General features: G+C 56.1%; 1 protein-coding gene across 4 annotated transcripts in view; it reads left to right on the forward strand.

Moving 5' to 3' along the window:
• CAMK2A (calcium/calmodulin dependent protein kinase II alpha) overlaps positions 1-11,113 on the forward strand; it is a 61,792-nt gene extending 50,679 nt beyond the window's left edge. For all 4 annotated transcript variants that reach the window (XM_039239418.1, XM_039239419.1, XM_039239420.1 and 1 more), the window contains 4 exons: positions 1,015-1,090; positions 3,674-3,768; positions 7,728-7,956; positions 8,247-11,113. In XM_039239418.1, the coding sequence (XP_039095349.1) occupies positions 1,015-1,090; positions 3,674-3,768; positions 7,728-7,956; positions 8,247-8,250 (404 nt within the window). In that variant the 3' untranslated portion in view covers positions 8,251-11,113. The remainder of the gene's footprint in view (positions 1-1,014; positions 1,091-3,673; positions 3,769-7,727; positions 7,957-8,246) is intronic.
• The last annotated feature ends 7,075 nt before the right edge of the window (positions 11,114-18,188 follow it).

Below are 18,188 nucleotides of genomic sequence, written 5' to 3' on the forward strand. Positions count from 1 at the left end.
CGTTGAGACGGCCCTGCTGGGAGCCCCCACTTCCTGTGTCACAGAGGCCCAGGGTCCTTGTGGATCAGATGGGGGGACGCTGGCCTTGCGGACCTCCGGGGTGTCTGTGAGGAGCAGGTGTGGCAACCCGAGTAGGAGGAGGCGGAAAACTTAAAATGTGTACCTACTGTGTGCCCGGGCGCTTTACGCACATCACCTCGCCCACCTGGTTACCTCGTTGCTGGGGGCGGAAACAACCCTGTGGCTTGTTACAGGCATGTAAAGACCTGCGCCCACATTTACACGAAGTCTGTCTGGTCCTCATGGCGGGGTTTGGCACTGAAGGGATGAGAGGTGGTGGTGTTTCCATTGCACAGACGGGAAAACTGGGGCTTGGAACAGCACACATCTAATAAGAAAGCTGATGCCTAAGCCCATCCAGAAGGCCAGGTCTCAGCAACTGGGATCTGTTAATGCCTAGAAAGTTCTGAGCAGCTCAGTGCCTGATTCCTACAGGCACCCAAATGGACCAAAGATTCACCCAGACCTGAGGGATGAGTAAGCCCTAAGACCTGCCTTGGGGGCCCTGGTTTGGGCCTGGGGGGAGGGGGGGGGGACCTGGTTCATGGCTACTAGTGACAACCTCCCTGTCAACCTGGTTTTGATTCAAGTGGCAAAGCAATAGGATGGAGACACCCGGGGTTCAAATCAGACCTCCCGTCAGAATGTCTGCCACGCACGCCTCACGGAGGCAAAGACTTCCACCTGGGACACCGGCTGTGCCCCCTGCACTTGAGGGAACTTTCACACCTTTTCCCATGTTCCTGAGCCTCAGTTTCTGCCTCTGTGAAATGGGAGTCATGATACCCATCTCCCAGGGAGGGCGTGAATATAAAGGGGACAGTCTCCACGAGGCCCTCAGCTCTTAGCACAGGGTCTGGCTTGTGATGGAGACTCAGAAAATGGCAGTCGGTGCTTCATTACCATTACCATCACCACTACCATCATTTCTCTGTGTCCCCTCCTGCCTCACAGTGCGGAAACAGGAGATTATAAAAGTGACGGAGCAGCTGATCGAAGCCATAAGCAATGGAGATTTCGAGTCCTACACGTGAGTTGGCTGGGCCCATTCTGCATGTCATGCCCAGATCATTGTTTGGGGGGGGGTTGTGTCCTGATGGCTAACTTTGGGGGTCCCGGTCTCTGACTCTCATTTGCTCCCTCTGCATGAGCCGTGAATCAGACTGAGTTCATATTTCTGTTTTGCGTTTAGATTTTATGCTTTAGAGAAGTTTTCTGTTCATAGTACTTCTCCGCATTTCGGTCCTCCCTCTCCTCCTCCTCCTCCTCCTATCTCATTCCTCAGGAGGGACTCCAGCAAAACTCTTTTGCTTCCCCAGGGAAAGGGGGGGTGGTCCCCACCACAGCAGGGCCTCCTCAGGAGATGAGTGGGGAAGGAGGGGGGGGAGGCGGGCCGCTCTTCAGACCTGCTGCCTGGGCCTCCTCCTCAGGCCTCTGACCTCAGGTGGACAAGGCCGGGCGTGTCCTCCAGTGAGCAGGGGTGAGCCAAAGACCCTCAAAACAGAAATTTAAATAATAAGAATATGTCAGAGTGTCCAAAAATAATATAAAATGCAACAGGTGGTATGGGCCTGTCACCTGCACCCCTGGACCAGCCTTGCAAGGGGCGGTTGTGTGCAAAGGCTGAGCCGGAGCGCCCCCTGGTGGTCACCCCACACACGCCTCCTGGTCTGGCCCAAAAGCAGGCACCAGTGGGCCCTTAGCCCACCCCAGCGAGAGGGGGGATTGTCAACGACTCAGGCAGGATTGACGAGACCCCCACATCTGTGTTTTGGACAAAAGCTGCCAACTGAGGCAGAATGACCCCTGCCTGTTGGGTTTAGATGAATTGGGAATGACAGGGCTGGGGTTTGGTTCTTGGGCAGCTGGCTCCTAGTTTCCACCATGCCCCAGGGGGCTGAAGTTTGTCTCCCAAAGGCCTGGCAGGCCAGGTGCATTGTTACTGGGGGAAGGTTTGCAGCAGTGGGGGGCCTCCGCCCACAATCCACTGGCTATGTCTGGAGGAGCAAGGACTCCGGAAGGGACAGGTGTGAGACAGACCGCGCACACGTGTGTGCGCATGCACTTGTCTGCACCGCATGTCCATGACTGTGCAGAAGGGCCGTGCTCGGGTGTGTATGCATGTGTGCACCTGGGTAAACCATAAAAGTACAGACACCCCGTGGCCAGCCCTATAAGGAGTGAAATCAGCCACGGGAAGAGTCGTAGAGCATCTCTGGAAGGGAAGGAAGGAGAGGGGCCTTCTGTGGACCCCAGCCCCCACCAGTGCCATTTCTAGGGACCCCCCTCTCACCTCTGTGATGTCACTTTCTCTGACATCTGCAGGCGACTCCAGTTCTGATCCCTTGCTATGACCTCTGGAGCCTGTGGTACCCTGAGTCTGGGCCTGTGTACCCCTCACTCACTGAGCCTCAGTGTCTCCAGATGTATAGTGGAGGTGGAGCAGGTAGTCTCTGGATCCCTTCAGAGGCAGGGACCCCCGAGCCCTCCTGGAGAGGGCTTCTCCAGTGGGGGTGCTCAGTCTCCCGGACGCTCAGGCTCAGACCCCCGGCCATGGACGATTCTGGAGCTGAAGGGCCCCGAGCATCTCATATGGTCTGAGCAGAGTCCCCAGTGCCCCACCCCCCCATCCTCAGCTAATCCATTTAGAGAATTTGAGGGGCTGAGTGGAGAAGTGGGCTGTCTGGGGTCACATGGGCAGGACAGTCAGGGAAGAGCAGGGAGAGAGTGACTTGCAGTAGCCAGGGTCCAGCTCAGATGATGCTGGGCCTGATACCCCGCCTCCAGCATGTCCAGATCCTCCCCAAGGGTGGGATCTTGGCTGGTCCCGAGGTACTTCCTGTCCCTGTCATTGTCACAGGGGTCTCTGTTGTGCCACAGATCCCAGAGACCTGGCAGTGGGGGAGACAGCTTTTTTTCCTCCCTCAACCCAGCTTTCAGGGCTCCCCAGAAGGCTGAGCTGGAAGGGAGCTCTGAGCTGAAAATACACAGCAGAGGGCCTCCTCCCCACACCCTGTGCGCCTTCCTCCCAGGCATGAAAAACTTGATGGAATGCTATTTTCCTCCTGTTACAGAAGAGGAAACAGGCTCACGCTGAGGGCCAAAAGGCCACATTTAAAGTAGCAAAATGCACCCCCTCCAGGGATGTACCTGTTTGGTGAGCAGAAGTCACTTCGATGTGAAGGGAAAGGTCCTCCCCCCAGGAAGACAGATGGGGAAAGGCCCCTCTGGGCCTGCTGCCTGGGGTGAGGAGATGCAGTCACTCGGGCCCGCGCCTGAGGGCCTTGCATGAGGCTTCACGGCCACTCAGGGCATCCTTGCCGGGCGATGTGAGGCCACTAGCTACTTGCTGGGGATCTTATAACCGCCGAGTGGCAGGGCCAGGACCTGAATTGAACCCTGGCCTCCCAGGGCCACCAGGGGACGGTGGTGGGTGCCTCACAGCACACTTTGCAAGCCCTGTCCCACCCGCTGATGTCATTGATCCTGGGAGGTGGCTTCCATCCCTCCAGTTTCTCAGGCCCGCCCTCCTCCAGTCCAGGCCCTGGAGTTGGAGGGTGGCCTCCAGAGGTGACCCTGACTCCCGTTTCCTCTGACGGATTCCTCCCTCTAGGAAGATGTGTGACCCTGGGATGACCGCTTTCGAACCTGAGGCCCTGGGGAACCTGGTCGAGGGCCTGGACTTCCATCGATTCTATTTTGAAAACCGTGAGCAATCCCTTCTCTCTGGGGTGCCTGTTGTCTGCTCTCCGTTCCATGTCCTGCCGGATGGCACAGCAGGGTGACAGGCAGGGCCCTGGGGAAGCTCAGGAGCCAGCGAAGAGGAAGATCCCGTGTGGACAGGGGTTGGTACCACGTTGGTTCCCTCTCATAACCTGGGCCCATCTGACTGCCAGCTGTCCCTCCTGTGGCTGAGGATGGGGACGTGGGACAAGTGGCATAAGCGCTCCCAGCCCTCTCTTGCCCTGCCCCTGGGAGGGTGCGGTGAGGGCCTTTATACCCATTTTACAGATACGGGAGCCTTCTTGCCAGAGCATGTACCCGAGTCACAGCCATCTAGGTGCCCGGGGCCACCCCAGCTGTCCGGCCCGTCACAGGCTGGTTCATGGGCTGTTAACGCCTGTGGGCGGGCAGTACAGGGAAGAGGAGGGGACCCGAGCTCACACTGCTGTGCCCCTGCCTGTTTGTCTAGGTCTCTGTCCGTGTGTCTGTCCTTCCCGGGCCTCTCCTCTGCAGGAGAGGCCCTGGCAGCTTTGCAACCAGGGGCTGTCAGGAGGCTGAGGCCGGGCCTTGACGTAGGGCGCTTTCTGCCTGTGTCCACGTCTCATCTTGGCCAGGGGTCAGACAGGGGCAAACCAAAGCACATGCAGGTTAGACTCACCTAGCCCAGGACCTGAGAGGCAGCAGATCTGGGGTACCCCAAAGGTCAGGCATATGCCGCCGAGGGTTCCCAAGATGGTTTTCGTGCATGCAGGCACCACTCGATAGAGCATGGGTTCACACAGTAAAAAGGTTGGTCCCTTCCTAGATTCTCTTCCAATACGTCTGGTTTCATCAGGGGGAAAGGCTCAGCCGGGTGCTAGTCTCAAACATCTCCCTCTAACACCCTACGTCTTCATCAAAGAGACAACAGGCTCAGGCTCAGATCCTTGGCAGGCGAGAGCGTGGAGCTAGGATTACAGAACTTGATTTCATTTACGTTGGACTCACGATTAAAACTGTGCTCTGTGGTACTGGTTGTTCATTACTGACTGTGCTAGAACGCTTTCTTTTATAATAAATTGACACAAATTGGTTAAGTGTATTGGTTTAAGGAAATATTTTAATGAAGTCAGTACAGTGGCACTTGTAGATGGCTAAACCAAAGGCGGCATTTAAGTGACTGAAAAAGGATCTAGTCCATCTCTTCAACACCCAGAAGGGGAAACTGAGGCCCAGAGAGGGGATATGACTCATCCGAAGGAACCCAGAAAGTCAGTGGCAGAGCCCAGTCCTGAGTCACTCCTTCCCTTTCCTGCCCCGTGCCTCCCCCTCTCAATTATGTGTTAGTGGCCCCCCAGCCAGACAGTCCCCTCCTGCCTGCACCCAATCCAACCATATCTTACAGAGTAAGGACTCAAGAGCTCCCCCAAAAAGCTGCAAAGAAGGAAGCTGCATTTTCCCTTGATTAATCAAACTCCAATATTCCAAGGCTAGCAATGGAGGTTAAGTTCTCAGGTGAAGAGAGGTGGCTGGACCCCAAGTGTCGCCCTCCCCGGGGGCTCCCTCGCTGATCACCATGGCCACCTCTATACAGGTCTGTCCTCTGAACTAGCTCTTGGCCTGCGTCTGGGCAGGGCCCCCCACCACAGCACCGGGGCCCCGAGGCTGCAAATTTGAATGCCAAAGGGCCCATGAGAGCAAGTCCCGGAGTAACCGCCACGTCTCACCATCCGGCCTGTTTTTCCCTGGGGGTACTGGCGCACCTGGTCCTTCCTCCCCTGCTACCCACAGAGGGGAATGGTAGAAGGCTATGGTCTATTCAGAGACACCAAATTAGGGTGGTCATTTCTTTCCAAATGTCCCCCAGAACCCCAACCCTTGCCAACAACAGCAAAGCCCAGAGCCCTCAACAATGCTGAGCTTGTCTGTCCCTTCTGAGATGGTTCTTGATTGTCCTAATTCAGTCCCATCTGGAGACTGACTTCTTCTAGGCTCCTACTGTGTTTCCTTCAGAAAGCAGCCCAGCTTGGGACAAGTCAGATTGCTTCTCTGGACCTCAGCTTCCAGATGTGCTAAGTGGATGCATTGAACTTGACGGTCCGGACCACCTCCAGCCCTGGTTGCTGTCAAGGATGCTTGAAGAGGCTCCCTTGCATTTTGTAGGAGGGCCACTGGGTGGCTCCCTTGCAATTTGTAGGAGGGCCACTGGGTGACCTCTGACCTCACGCCTAAGCCTATAAAGCAAAAGCTCTACAATCTCTCAGAGAGCCCCACATTGTTAACAGTCTATCAGTCTAGTCTTCCTGTGTAAGACTCAGTGACTCAAAGTTCTGGAGCCTGGGACCCTGGTGACCCCTGTCCAGCCCCTCCCGGGGTCATTGTCTTTCTGTGCTTTTGTTTTTTCTATCTTGCTAAAAAAAAGTTGAGAGTTCCCAGAACCAAAATAATTACTAATAATAACAATAATAATAATAACAACAGTAGCTCATATTGTGCAGACAAAAGCTGGTTTTTTTTTTTTTTAATTTTTTTTTAATGTTCTTATTTATTTCTAGGAGAGAGAGAGAGAGAGAGACAGTGTGAGCAGGGGAGGGTAAGAGAGGAGGGAGTCACAGACTGAAACAGGCTCCAGGCTCTGAGCCGGCAGTCAGCACAGAGCCCGACGCGGGGCTCGAACCCACGAACCGCGAGATCATGACCTAAGCGAAAGTCGGACGCTTAACCGACTAAGCCACCCAGGCGCCCCGACAAAAGCTGGTTTGAGGGACCTTTCTCAGTTCTGGCACGATTACGAGAGTTCCGCATGCCCACCAGATTCTGGAGAACTCCATGACCTCACCCCATGACCCCTAATTCCATCCTTACAATTCAAAGATCCTAAGATTCTCCAGTTTGACTATTACCCAGATTTCCATTCTGTTGCCAGTCAGGTTGGCAAATGAGGGGTCCACAGGCCATGTATCTGGACTGTACATATGTTTCATGCGGTTTGCATGATGTTTTAAATTTGAATTAAATGTCAATAATAAAAAATGAGGCGTTTTCACATAAAAACCCAGATTTCTAGATTCTCTCGAAAAATCAGAAGGCATGGCAAATTGGGTACCAGTTTCAGCTGACCCGTTAGCAACATGGGTTTGAACTGTGCAGGGCCACTTATACGCACATTTTTCCCAAAAAAGCACTGTTCAGTAAATGTATTGCCTTTTCCCTATTAAGGAATAACATTTTCTTTCCCCAAGCTTACTTTATTATAAGACAAATAACGTACAAAACATGGGTTAACCGACCGTTGACGTTATCAGTAAGGCTCCCCAGTCAACAGACGGTTATTAGTAGTTAAGTTTTAGGGGAGTCAAAAGGTATATGTAGATTTTCAACAGTACAGAGGGGTGGGTGCCCTCACCCCCACCCCCACCCCGCCCCCATTGTTCAGGGGTCAACCATACTCATGCATCAACCACCAGGGAAGCTGTGTACAGGGCGCCCTCTGTAGGTGGGATATGGGGTCACCAGTCTCCACCACCCCTACGGCTCCCTGGCTCAGGCAGAGTCTGTTGTCATTTAGCATCTTACACCCAGCTCACCAGCCTCATTTATGTGCTTGCCTGGCCTCTGTAGGGACTCTGGGCTTGAGATCCTCGTCTAAGTTCATCTGATTCTCCAATCAGAGTCCTAAACTTCTGTGTGTCTGAGATACTGTGATTCTAAAAATCCCATTCCCCCGTGTTTAAAGAATTGGCATGCCTGAAACCCAGCGTCTGTAAGCTGGGATCTGATCTAGTCACCTAGAAGTTCTGCCTTGACTCCTAGCTGAGCCCTGTCCCAGACACCCCTCCTGTGGAAATGAAGCAGTGGGGTGGGGGGTGCCTCTGCCGAGAGGGTCGCTGGGAGACGGGCTCGTGAAGGAAGTGAAGAAGGCCCCCAGGTGCATCTCCTCTGCCCCCTCCCACCCCCACCTCCAGTGTGGTCCCGGAACAGCAAGCCCGTGCACACCACCATCCTGAACCCCCACATCCATCTGATGGGCGACGAGTCGGCCTGCATCGCCTACATCCGCATCACGCAGTACCTGGATGCGGGTGGCATCCCCCGCACGGCCCAGTCGGAGGAGACCCGAGTGTGGCACCGCCGGGATGGCAAATGGCAAATTGTGCACTTCCACAGATCTGGGGCGCCCTCCGTCTTGCCCCAGTAAGAGCCTCTCCTTGCTTGCCGCCATCTGTCATCTGGGATAATCTAAAGGAAGGAGGTGGTGTCTGCCTGGAGGGGGACGTGTGGGGGGAACTCGGCTGCTGGAAAACCATGGGGTAGGGGCTGGAGGACCACAGGGAAGACTCTGCAGGTCCCCGGGGGGGGGGGATTAGGAGGGTTAAAGCTGGGTGGGACCCACAGGAAGCAGCTCCAACTCCATCTAAGTACGGGGAGAGGGTGGTTGCCTCGGAAGCAACCGCATTACCCACCACGCATACTGTTTCTTACAGTTGAAGGACCGGGCTGGGGGCCCCGTACTGCAGAGATTTTCTCTTCGTTCATGGAATGTGGCTGCTGGTTCTCCCACTTGGATTGTGCTGGAATTCCCCCAATTACGTCACCCCACACCACCACCACCACCACCATCACCGCCACACCTGCGTCAAGAAAACCTGACTGTTCACAAAAGCTATCACGACTTCAGAGCAAATAGCCACATCTCCCTGCCACCACCTGTCACTCTCCGTCTCCTGCCAGGCCGGGGCTTCCTCAGGCCTGGGTGCCCTGGGTGCCCTGGGTGCTGGCTCCAAGGACTCCCCCTCCTGGCTGCCGTGAGCCTGCTCTTGCCTTGGCTATAGGCCAGAATGCCCAGCTGTGCGTCCCCCAGGGGCTGAGGAAAAAGAGGGGTGGAATCAGGAGGAATGTGGCATCTGCCACCATCTCCCTGACTCCCCTCTTCCAGGGTCCCCCCAACCCCTGAGCCAGCCTCCCCTGTGGGAGAGGGTGAGAGGGGAGCAGACACCAGGAGCTCCCCCCCACCCATCCCAGCAACAAAACTGCCTCCCTAGCCCTTCTCCCATCCTGTCCCGTCTTCTGTCCCCGCGGACCCTTCCCCTCAGCGTGTGGAGCACGATCGTCTCAGGGTGCCCTCACTCTTCTCCTCCGGCTGATGTTCACCTCCAACAGTAACGCCCATTCCACCCCTCCATCAGCCCTGGAGAATTCCAGCTCCGTCACATCTGAGGGAGAGAATCTGATTGCTTTTTGGGGGCAAAGAAGGCAACGTTTAGGTATCACTTCCACTTGGACCGCATGCCTTTTTATAGCCAAACTTCTGTGTGTTTCCTAAATGGATTTTGCGTTCATGGATATTTATGTGATAACTAAGCCTCTCAAATTATTGTGAGGAAGGTTGGGTTGGGTTGGGAAGGGATGTGGGAGGAGGGATGAGGGGTAGTTTTTTTTCTGTTCTAGGTCTTTTTTTTTTTTTCTTTTTAATGTCATCTCTGAGATGGACTTTGTCACCTGTGGTTATCTGAGGTTGAGGTGGACTGAGTCCCAGGGGATGGAGGGGTGCAGGAGGTGAGGGGAAGAGGGCCTTGTTGACATTTTGGTCCTAAGGTTCCTTTTCAGGACTGAGAAACACCAGATGTTAATGCTAAGAAATAGCAAATCAGAGCAGAGAGAGTGGGGGGAGGTTGTCAAGACGGAAATATCTTTCTTTTTTTTTTTTTTGCTTGCCTCCCAAACTGAGGTCCCCACTACGATGTTTCCCAGCCTCCCAGGACTTCACCCTACTGCCTCTGTGTGCCCTCCCCCCTCCCCCAGTCTCTGGGGCTCATGAGCATGTGTCTCCATTGCCTTTCCCCTCCGCACCTGCTGGTCCAAGCAGAGCGCTGGGATTTCTCCTCTTCACGCCTCGTCCCGCAGCCATGGGTTCGAATCTCTTCCTTTCCCTTCCTCTTTCCCTCTCCCCCTCCCCCCCCGGGACTGACTCTGATGTGGAAAGCCTTGGCACATCCACTAGGTTCTTACTGTCTGCATTGTTTTCTTTGCATGACTTTATATGCAGTAAGTATGTCGAAAAAAAAAAGAAAAGAAGAAAAAATACTCAGCAAAACCAATCTACATGTTTTGGACAAAAAAAAAAAAAATAGAGGTTGTATTCTCAGTGTCCGACTCGGAATTATGTTGCCGCCTCTCTGTGCTTTTGGCCTCTGTGTGGCCGTGTTTTGCCAGCATGAGATACTGTCCCCTCTGGAGGATTTTAGGGGAGGAAGAGCCACACCCCCAGGGATTTGCAGGAGGCTCGGGCTCCCCCCAAACCTCTGGGGAGTCCTGAGTGTTAGCTGGAGGACTGGAGGGGTGGGGGGGGGTGTTTGATCTAGGACTTTCTGAGTTTTCTCTGATTGTGAATTGTGTGCTGGGCCCTTTGCACGACTGCTGCTGCCCTGGGGACAGGTGAGGCAGGCTATTCTGGGGCTGCAGGCCAGGAAGGAGGCTGCTTGGGCCTCCTGGTCTCTAAACTGGTTGATCACTGGCCTCTATTCTTGGCAGACACCCCACTGCCGAGGCCCAGGGGCAGGCCCTCGGTCTGCCCCCAGTCCGGAGGGCTTCCCAGTACGGCCCAGTGATCCCAGCATCCCAGCAACAAAACCGCCTGCCTCCCTTGTGAGCTGCCAGCTCCCACAGCCATCCCTCAGCCACGGGTGAGGGTGCAGCCTTCACAGGGGATGCTGCAAGTGCCAAGACAAAGTCTGGTCCCTGTTCCAGCCTCAGTTTCCCCATCAGTTAAAGGATTAAATATTCCTGCCAAGCCAATGTCGCAGGGCTGACGGGGGATCAAACAGGATGGCAAAGTGAAGACCAATATACCTGCAGGAACAGACAGGATCCACTGGCTGGATGCCTTGGCCAGCCCCTCACCGCTCCCCCGCCTGCCCCCCGTTATCCTCTTTGGTGCCTGTCAACTGTTTATTAGCAGTGGACTGTGAGGAAAGAGCCACGTTTTGGGGGTTAGTAGGATTCCATCCCCGGTTCTGACCAGACTTGCTGTGTGACCCTGGGCAAGTCCTTTTCCCTCTCTGGCCCTGGGTTTTCCCACCAGGGGTAACTGAGCTGGAGGACCCCAATATCCCGATCTTTACTTGCTGACATGCCTCCTGTCTACTGTGTCTGGTTCCGAACGCCAGAGAAACAGAGGCCAGTCCCTGACCCCAGGAGGACATGGCCCCACGGGGAAGGCCACTTCTGTGCACGGATTGTCAGCCAGTGTGGACCACAGGGCATCAATCAGCCTGATCCTGAGGCAGCACGCAGGGGAGGCTGGCGGACCAAGTGGCCCAGAGCCCACCCCCACCAGTCAGTGAGACTCTGCTCCTCTAAAACATCCTGTAGATGCAAAAAAAATCCAGACCTGAGACCAGACTCAGGCTCCAGCATGCAAACACCTATATGGGAAAGTATTCTCCCAGGGCTGTGCGCACTGTGGCCCTTGATCCCACCCCACGGCCTCCTGTCTCCCGCAGGGAGACCCTTTGGGGGATGTGTTTGCCAGACTCCCCATGCTGGTTTCTTTGTTACTATTTGTTTGGGGGGTTTGTTTCGGTTCTTTTCTTTTCTTTTTTTTAAAACTATGTGGCTGTGAATTTGAATGACCACTGCTCAAAACTTCTGCTATTGGGTGGGGGTGGGGGGGAAAGGGGTGTCTGTTTTATTGGTGTTTTCAGTGCAATAAATAGCTACAAACTTCTGTGCACCAAGGTCTCCCTGTCTCAGTCTAACCCAGGCACTGGGTGGGTTTGGTTGATTTGTTTCCTGTTCAAGATCTCTCTCCATTCGCAAAATGAAAGCCAAGGTCTCCGTTCTGAAGGGTCCAACGTGGTCTCATGCTCAAGCCTGAGCCAATTGCAGAGGGATTGTGCCTGGACCCTGCACCCCGGGAGGTGGGGCTGGCTTTCTCTCAGACACACAGGGTGCCCTTAACAAGAGGGGGGAGTGATGAACACAGATGCCACAAACAGCCAGCAGCAAAGTCTTCCCTCAGGGGCTTGGGCGAGGGTCTCCTCCTCCTAGGCTGTTACAGAAGTCCCTCCCCTCCTCACCTTCCCACTTACTCTCTTCCCTCAGCTGAACCTCACAGACAAGCCCCCAGGCCACAAAAGTCCTGGAAACGGGCTTGGAGAAAGGGGTAAGGGGAGAAATACCTCCCATACCTGCACACTAGCTGTGGACAGAATGCCTGGGGCAGGGGGGCGCCCGGGTGGCTTAGTCGGTTAAGGGTCCGACTTTCGCTTAGGTCATGATCTCGCGGTTCGTGGGTTTGAGCCCCGCGTCGGGCTCTGTGCTGACTGCCAGCTCAGAGCCTGGAGCCTGTTTCAGAGTCTGTGACTCCCTCTCTCTCTCGGACCCCTCACGCCATCTCTCTCTCTCTCCTAGAAATAAATAAAAATATTTTTAAAAAATGCCTGAGGCAGGGGACTTGGGGCTGGGGAGAGAGAGGCTTCATTGGCTGAAGGGAGGCGCCTGCTATCTTAGAGGCCAGTTTGGTTCTGAGTCCAGGCTGCAGGAGGAGGCTTTGGCTCTCCTCAAGGCCACGACACGGTAACTACCGGGTCCTGGCTTGCCGACATAGGATTTTCGGTAGTAAACCTGGGGCTGGTCCCAGGCAAGCCAGGTGAGTTGATCACTCTCAGCCACGCTGCCACCTAAGAAGCCTGGACTCCACAGGGTCAGGGAAATGTGCCTTCTGGAGCCCACAGTGCCCTCTAGACCTTGCTTGGGGCGTCTGGGACTCCAGAGTTCCTATACCAGCCACTCCTGGGATCTATCCTCACTGCCAGTATGCAGAGTGGCCACGGGGTGTGTGCTGAGAAGGGCCAGCTGGTGGGTTGCGGGGAGATGTGGGGCCTTCCACTTGCACTCTTGCCCTGGAGTCTGCAACCCTTTAGTGCCCCGGCTTCTCTGGGCTCCACCCTCACGCGGCCTTGGGATCTCCCCACCTGAGCAGGAGGAAGGGCCGGAGGGCCTGTGCTGCCATTGCAGACACTCGCCAGCAGGTGGCAGCACAGGAGCAGGTTCCAGCCGTCCTGGGCCCAGTGCCTCCAGCTCCCAGTAGACCTCAAACCCTATCTATCCTTTAACTCAAAAAGTACCCATTCCACCCAAAACACTCTTATTATCTGACAGGAGCGTGACCCTTGATGGCTCACAAAGTGCTTTCATAATTCCCCTTGTGTCAGTTAGAAGAGCCCTATCCCGAAGACAATGAGGCTCAGAGGGTAAAAGACTTCTTGGCAGACAGAACCCGGAATCCCTCAGGGGCCTCTGGTGACCCAGTCTGTGTTTCCCCGTCTCTGAACAGCCAGCTAACTGTGACTGGGATTCTTAGGAATCCCCTGTCTGTGACCATCTGTCCCTCCGCAGTCTCTACCTCCCCACTGCCCACTTATGAGGAGACTCTCTGGCTCCCCTCCTCTTGCTCAGTGCACAGCAATGCTCCCTCACCCTTCAGGACACAGCTCTGGTGTCTCCTGGTCTCTCCTCCTCGGGGACGCCTGCCCCACACTCTCCCAGCACTTGCTGCATTAGGGCCCTCTGGGGGCTTACCCAACCCCTGCACCAGCCTCATCATAGTGCTCTGGGCTGAAGTCACCTAAGGAGGAGTCTGCAAAGCCGAGCGCTCAGTGAAGGCAGGACAGTGTCTTGTCCCTGCTCCGCATGCGCACAGGGATATCATCATGCCTGCACAGCGTACACTCCTGGCCAATGTGTGCTGTGGGAGTGACGGACGGATGGCTGGTGCAGGGGCTTGGGCTCTCCACCCACCTACCCACTTCTGCAGTAACGATGATGAAGTCTTACTTTACACCAGGTACCGGGCACGCCTGACTCTTGGGCTCTCAGGGTCCTCAGCCTGCCCCTCCACTGGGCACTACATTCCCCTTCTTTTCATCCATGTACAAAGAGACCATCGCGCAGAGGGGAAGGAACCTGGCTCGGATGGCCCCAGGTGTGAGGGAGGGAGGTGGGTTTTGGGGTCTTAGCTCCTCCAAACACCTGCTGCAGCCAGCTGGGCTCTGCGTGGGGCCCAGGGCTGAGCTGGACATGTCTCCTGTCCTCAGAGAGGCCATCCCAAGAGTGAGAGACATGCAGGGAAGCAGAATGCAGGGCGAGCTGGGGTGAGGGCTGGACCTGGAGGTGTGAAGTGTACAGAGCCAGAAGACAGAGGAGGAGAAGCACAGCAGTGACTGGGATTGCCCGAGAGGCTTTGGGCACATGCCCCCACAGGGTGAAGTGGTGGGGAGGGTGGAGGGCAGAGCAAAGGCCGAGAGCCCAACACAGTGGATCAGGTAAGGGTGGGGAGAGGAGGGGCTAGGGAGAAGGTTGTGGGGGCCAGGGTGTCAGAGTGCCAAGTGTGTCCCAAATCTCCCTTGATGTGGGTGTGTTTTTCCAGGGCACAGGTAGGTCCTCCGCAGTGGAAATGGTCTTCCCCAGACGGGGCCATAGTAAATCTTTTAGGAAACATTCCCCAGCAGGTGCTGCGAGTGTTTGCTCAGGGGAGGGCGGGGCAGGGCCAGTCCTGTGGGAATGGCCCCTTCTCCTTGTCCTTCCTCCTGCGACATGCCCCACCCTCCCTTCCCTACCTGGGCCCACCAAGGTCTCAGAAGCCACTTTCCTCTGGGCATCCTGGCCCCACCATTCTTTCCCGGGCTTCGGGCCACAGCTGAGCTATCTAGAAGGAGGTTACCTCTTTGCCCAAGAAAAAAGGGGGAATTGTCATCATTCTCTCCCAGTGTGTCCTTGAGTGAGTTACTTTCTTTCTGTGGACCTCATGTTTCTTGTTGTTACAACCAGGGGGTTGAGCCTACAGTCCCCAACATGGAAACCAAGTTGACTGTGCAGAGTCACCCAGGGAATATGCTAAAAATACAAATGTTTAGAACTTCCCGCAGAGGACAGGATGCATTAAGCCTGAGCTGGCTTCTAGGCGGCTGTCGTTTCGATAAGCACTCAGTTTGGGAATTCTGCACCAAGCACCCCGTTCTCTTGTTCCCACAGCCACGCTGGGAGCTGGAAGACCAGTTATCAGTGAGCCCCACCCCAGCCTTGCTGCTTCCCCATCAGCTCCCCTGACTCAGCTAGATCAATATTGACCGTTGGCCCCTTCCTTGACCCTGCCTCCCACCACCCCGATCCATGAAACTCTGTGAGACCCTGACCCTGGGTCAACAGAGTCAAGGTCAAAGTGAGCCTCAGAGCCTAGAGGATGTTAGCGCCGCCCTACAGACACTCACCCTGAATCTGCACCTCCTGCTGGCCGGGCAGCACTTCCCAGGCCGTTGGCGAGGCCATCAGAGTTCTTAATCATTAACTCCATCCAGCAAGAGGGGCCAGTCCTGGAATCCAGCTCCGGAATGAGCACCGCTTCCCTCTGTGGCTCTCCAACCCATTCATTTTTTACAGATGGGGACACTGAGGCCCAGCCTCCAGGGCACCTTGCCATGGAACTGAGAGATACCCGCTCGCCCATGCGCTTCCATCGTTGCCTGACCCTGGCTCCAAGCACACCAATCCCCACCCTCCTTCTCCCTCTGCTGGTTGGAGGCAGGAGCTGGGCCTCAGTTTCTTGTTGTTCTTAGTACATGAACTAAGACTCGTCAGAGCCATCCCACCTGCGGGCATGCTGCACTAGGCAACAATCACTTTTTTAAAACTATGCACTGAGCACCTATATTATCCCATTTCACTTCCTGCAGAGGGAAGCCATTGTTCTCATCTCACATCTGAGGGTTAGGACCCTGGAGGTCAGGGACATGAAGCGCATACCCAGCCGGGTGGTCCAGCCAGTGGACAGCTGAGTCAAGACTGGGCTCTGACTGCCAGAGTCCAAGCCTGCCTTGGTTCCCATTCGACTACAGTTCTCGAAGGGATATGTCTCACAGATGTTGTGAGCCGTCAGCGGGAAGAGGCTTTCTTTCCCTCATATAGAAAGAGTGAGGCTGGATGGGGTGCCAGGAGGAGGCCTCGGTGTGGCCAAGGGGGGCTGGCTGCTGTTCTGTCCTGGGGGAAAAGGTCAGGCAGCAGGAAGTCAGGCGGAGACAGAGGAGGTGAGGGGGGGCGAGGCAGGGGGGTGCTGGCCAAGGATCCGAGGGCAGACAGGCGGCCCTAGACGCCCTTCCAGGGCAGGGCCAGCGTCAGCGAGGCCTCAGGCCCCAGAGGGAGTGGCCTAGAGCTCAAGGAGCCAAATTTTCCATGAGCCACCAGCAAAAAAATGAGTCTGGAGAAGAGTGTCCACCGCAGAACCAGAACCCTAGGCTGGGTAGGCCAGGGTCACGTGAAATTCAGAGGGGCTGGGGCCGCCTTAACTCTTTGCTGGCTGTCCCCAGAGCTGCCAACACACTGCTGTCAGTTGCTGCTGTGTTGTGCAAAGTGGTGAGCTGATGTGGGGGCCTGAAGGCCGCAGAGCCAGGGACGGGCAGAGCTGGGCATGAACCAGGTCTGTGTGGCTGAGCAGACCGGCCCCCACCATGATGCCCTGCCCCAGTCCAAGTGCCCTGGGCCCCAGGGAGAGCACTGCGTCTTAAGTGCAGAGAAATGAAGTGGGTTGTCCCTGGAGGCGTGAGCTCCCCACGCAGGCCAGGATGGCCGTCAGGGCTCACCAGGTGTAGGGCTGAGCCAGGTCACTGCAGATGCCAGGAGCCCACCTCTGGGGAATGGAGGGGGTACGGAGGACAGACCTAAGAGGATGGATAGGAGTCCCATGGGTGAATGGGGAAGACTCCGGATCAGGAAGCTTGGGCCTGCTCAGGGCACTATGCGAGGTGAACTTGGCTGCGGCGGTGGAAGGGAGCACAGGGGTCAGGGCCTACTGAGAAGCAAACACAAGGTACCCAGTGTGACCTCCGTGTTGTCTGTTGACCCTCACTTGACTTTGGGAAAATGGTGAGCCCTATCCCCTGCTTCCTTTTCCCCCTCAGCCTCCCAGATATTTGCTCTCACAGATGGTAGACTGGAACTAGAAGTGACTGCGGGTGGCCGGCACCCCATCTTAGCGTTTCCCAGTGCCCCCCAAGAGAACACCATCTCTGAGGAGTTCTAGAACATTCCTAGAAGAGGAATGACAGGCCCCAGGGCACCCTCAGAACACCTGAGCCAGACACATACGCTGCCTCCCAGGGGCTCCCACCAGCCACCCCCAGGTCAGGGGTCCGTGGACTCAGACATCAGCTGAGAAGCAGAGCAGAGAGCTGAGGAGGGGTGGGGGAGGATCCGGAACCTGGCCTCTGTTCCGCCACATCCTCACCACAGGACACAGCCCTGCTAACCCCCTCCCTCTGCAGAACAGTGGGCCTGTCAGTCTCCCTAAGGGAGCTACCCCGTGTCACACTTCTTTCCAGTCAGGTGCTCATGTTTAAAAATGGGAAATTCCTCACCAAAATCCCAACTTCCAACTTCTCTTGAAAAGCCGGGGTATCCAGCAACCGGGGCCCCTACTTCTGAGGGTCAGCCTCCCCTGAAGAGAGTGATGCCTTGTTCTCTAGTGCCTCATGGTCCCCACCACTCTCCAGGCTCTGCGATGGATGTGGAGGGTCAGCCAGCACTCACTCTCATGTGCATACTTAAGGCTTCCCCCACCCCACCTCCCTGCCTGCCAGGCTCTACGGGCACTGGCTTGTCGCCTGCTAGGGCACTCTGGGATGCCAGGCTGGGGTTCTACTCCGGCTAGGGCCAAGGTCTTCCTTGAGCTGCCCACTAAGTGCCACGGGACCCTCTAGCGGGGTGGGGGGGGGGGGTCCCTGGTCTCCAATCAGTTCCTACTGCAGTCAGCCTGGCTGGAGCCTGTTCTGAGCCAGAGAGACCCGAAGTCAATCAAGGAATGGGGCAGGGAGCGTTTGGGGGTTGGGGCTGGGGGTAGAGGCGGGGGAAGGGTGACGTGGCGGGACTGGAGGCTGTCTAGAAGGGGCGGAAATGGCACAAGCAGGACAGACTGGAAGATGGGGCCCAGAAGCAAGGAGAAGGGGAGCGGAGGAAGCAAGGCAGGGGAAGTGAGTCCCGGAGGTGTGAAACTCATGGGCTCCACAGACTCCTGGAATTCTCCAGACTGGGAGAAGAGAAACCTGGCCTTCTAGGATCGCCCATTCTGGACTCCCAGGACCCCAGGCTGCACCCAAGGCTGGGCGAGGAGAACTCACAGGACTCTGGCCCGCAGCCTGGGGTCTGTCCTAGAGAGAGCAGGGAAGGCCTGGAGAGCATGTCCTCCTGGGATGGGGCCACGGTGCTGGCTCCAGGGCCTCTGTTAGCAAGGCCAAGGCTGGAGGTCTGCCTGCTAGGGTGTGGGAAGAGGTACCTTGAACCCTGAAGGCCATTCTTGCACCCTCAGCAAATTAGCAAACCCACCACTTTTCCTCCACCTAGAGCCCTAAAGAGGGGCAGGAGAGGGCCTGGCCCTT

Source organism: Hyaena hyaena, unplaced genomic scaffold (genome assembly GCF_003009895.1).
Source record: "Hyaena hyaena isolate Hyena2069 unplaced genomic scaffold, ASM300989v1 scaffold_157, whole genome shotgun sequence".
Lineage (NCBI taxonomy): Eukaryota > Metazoa > Chordata > Mammalia > Carnivora > Hyaenidae > Hyaena > Hyaena hyaena.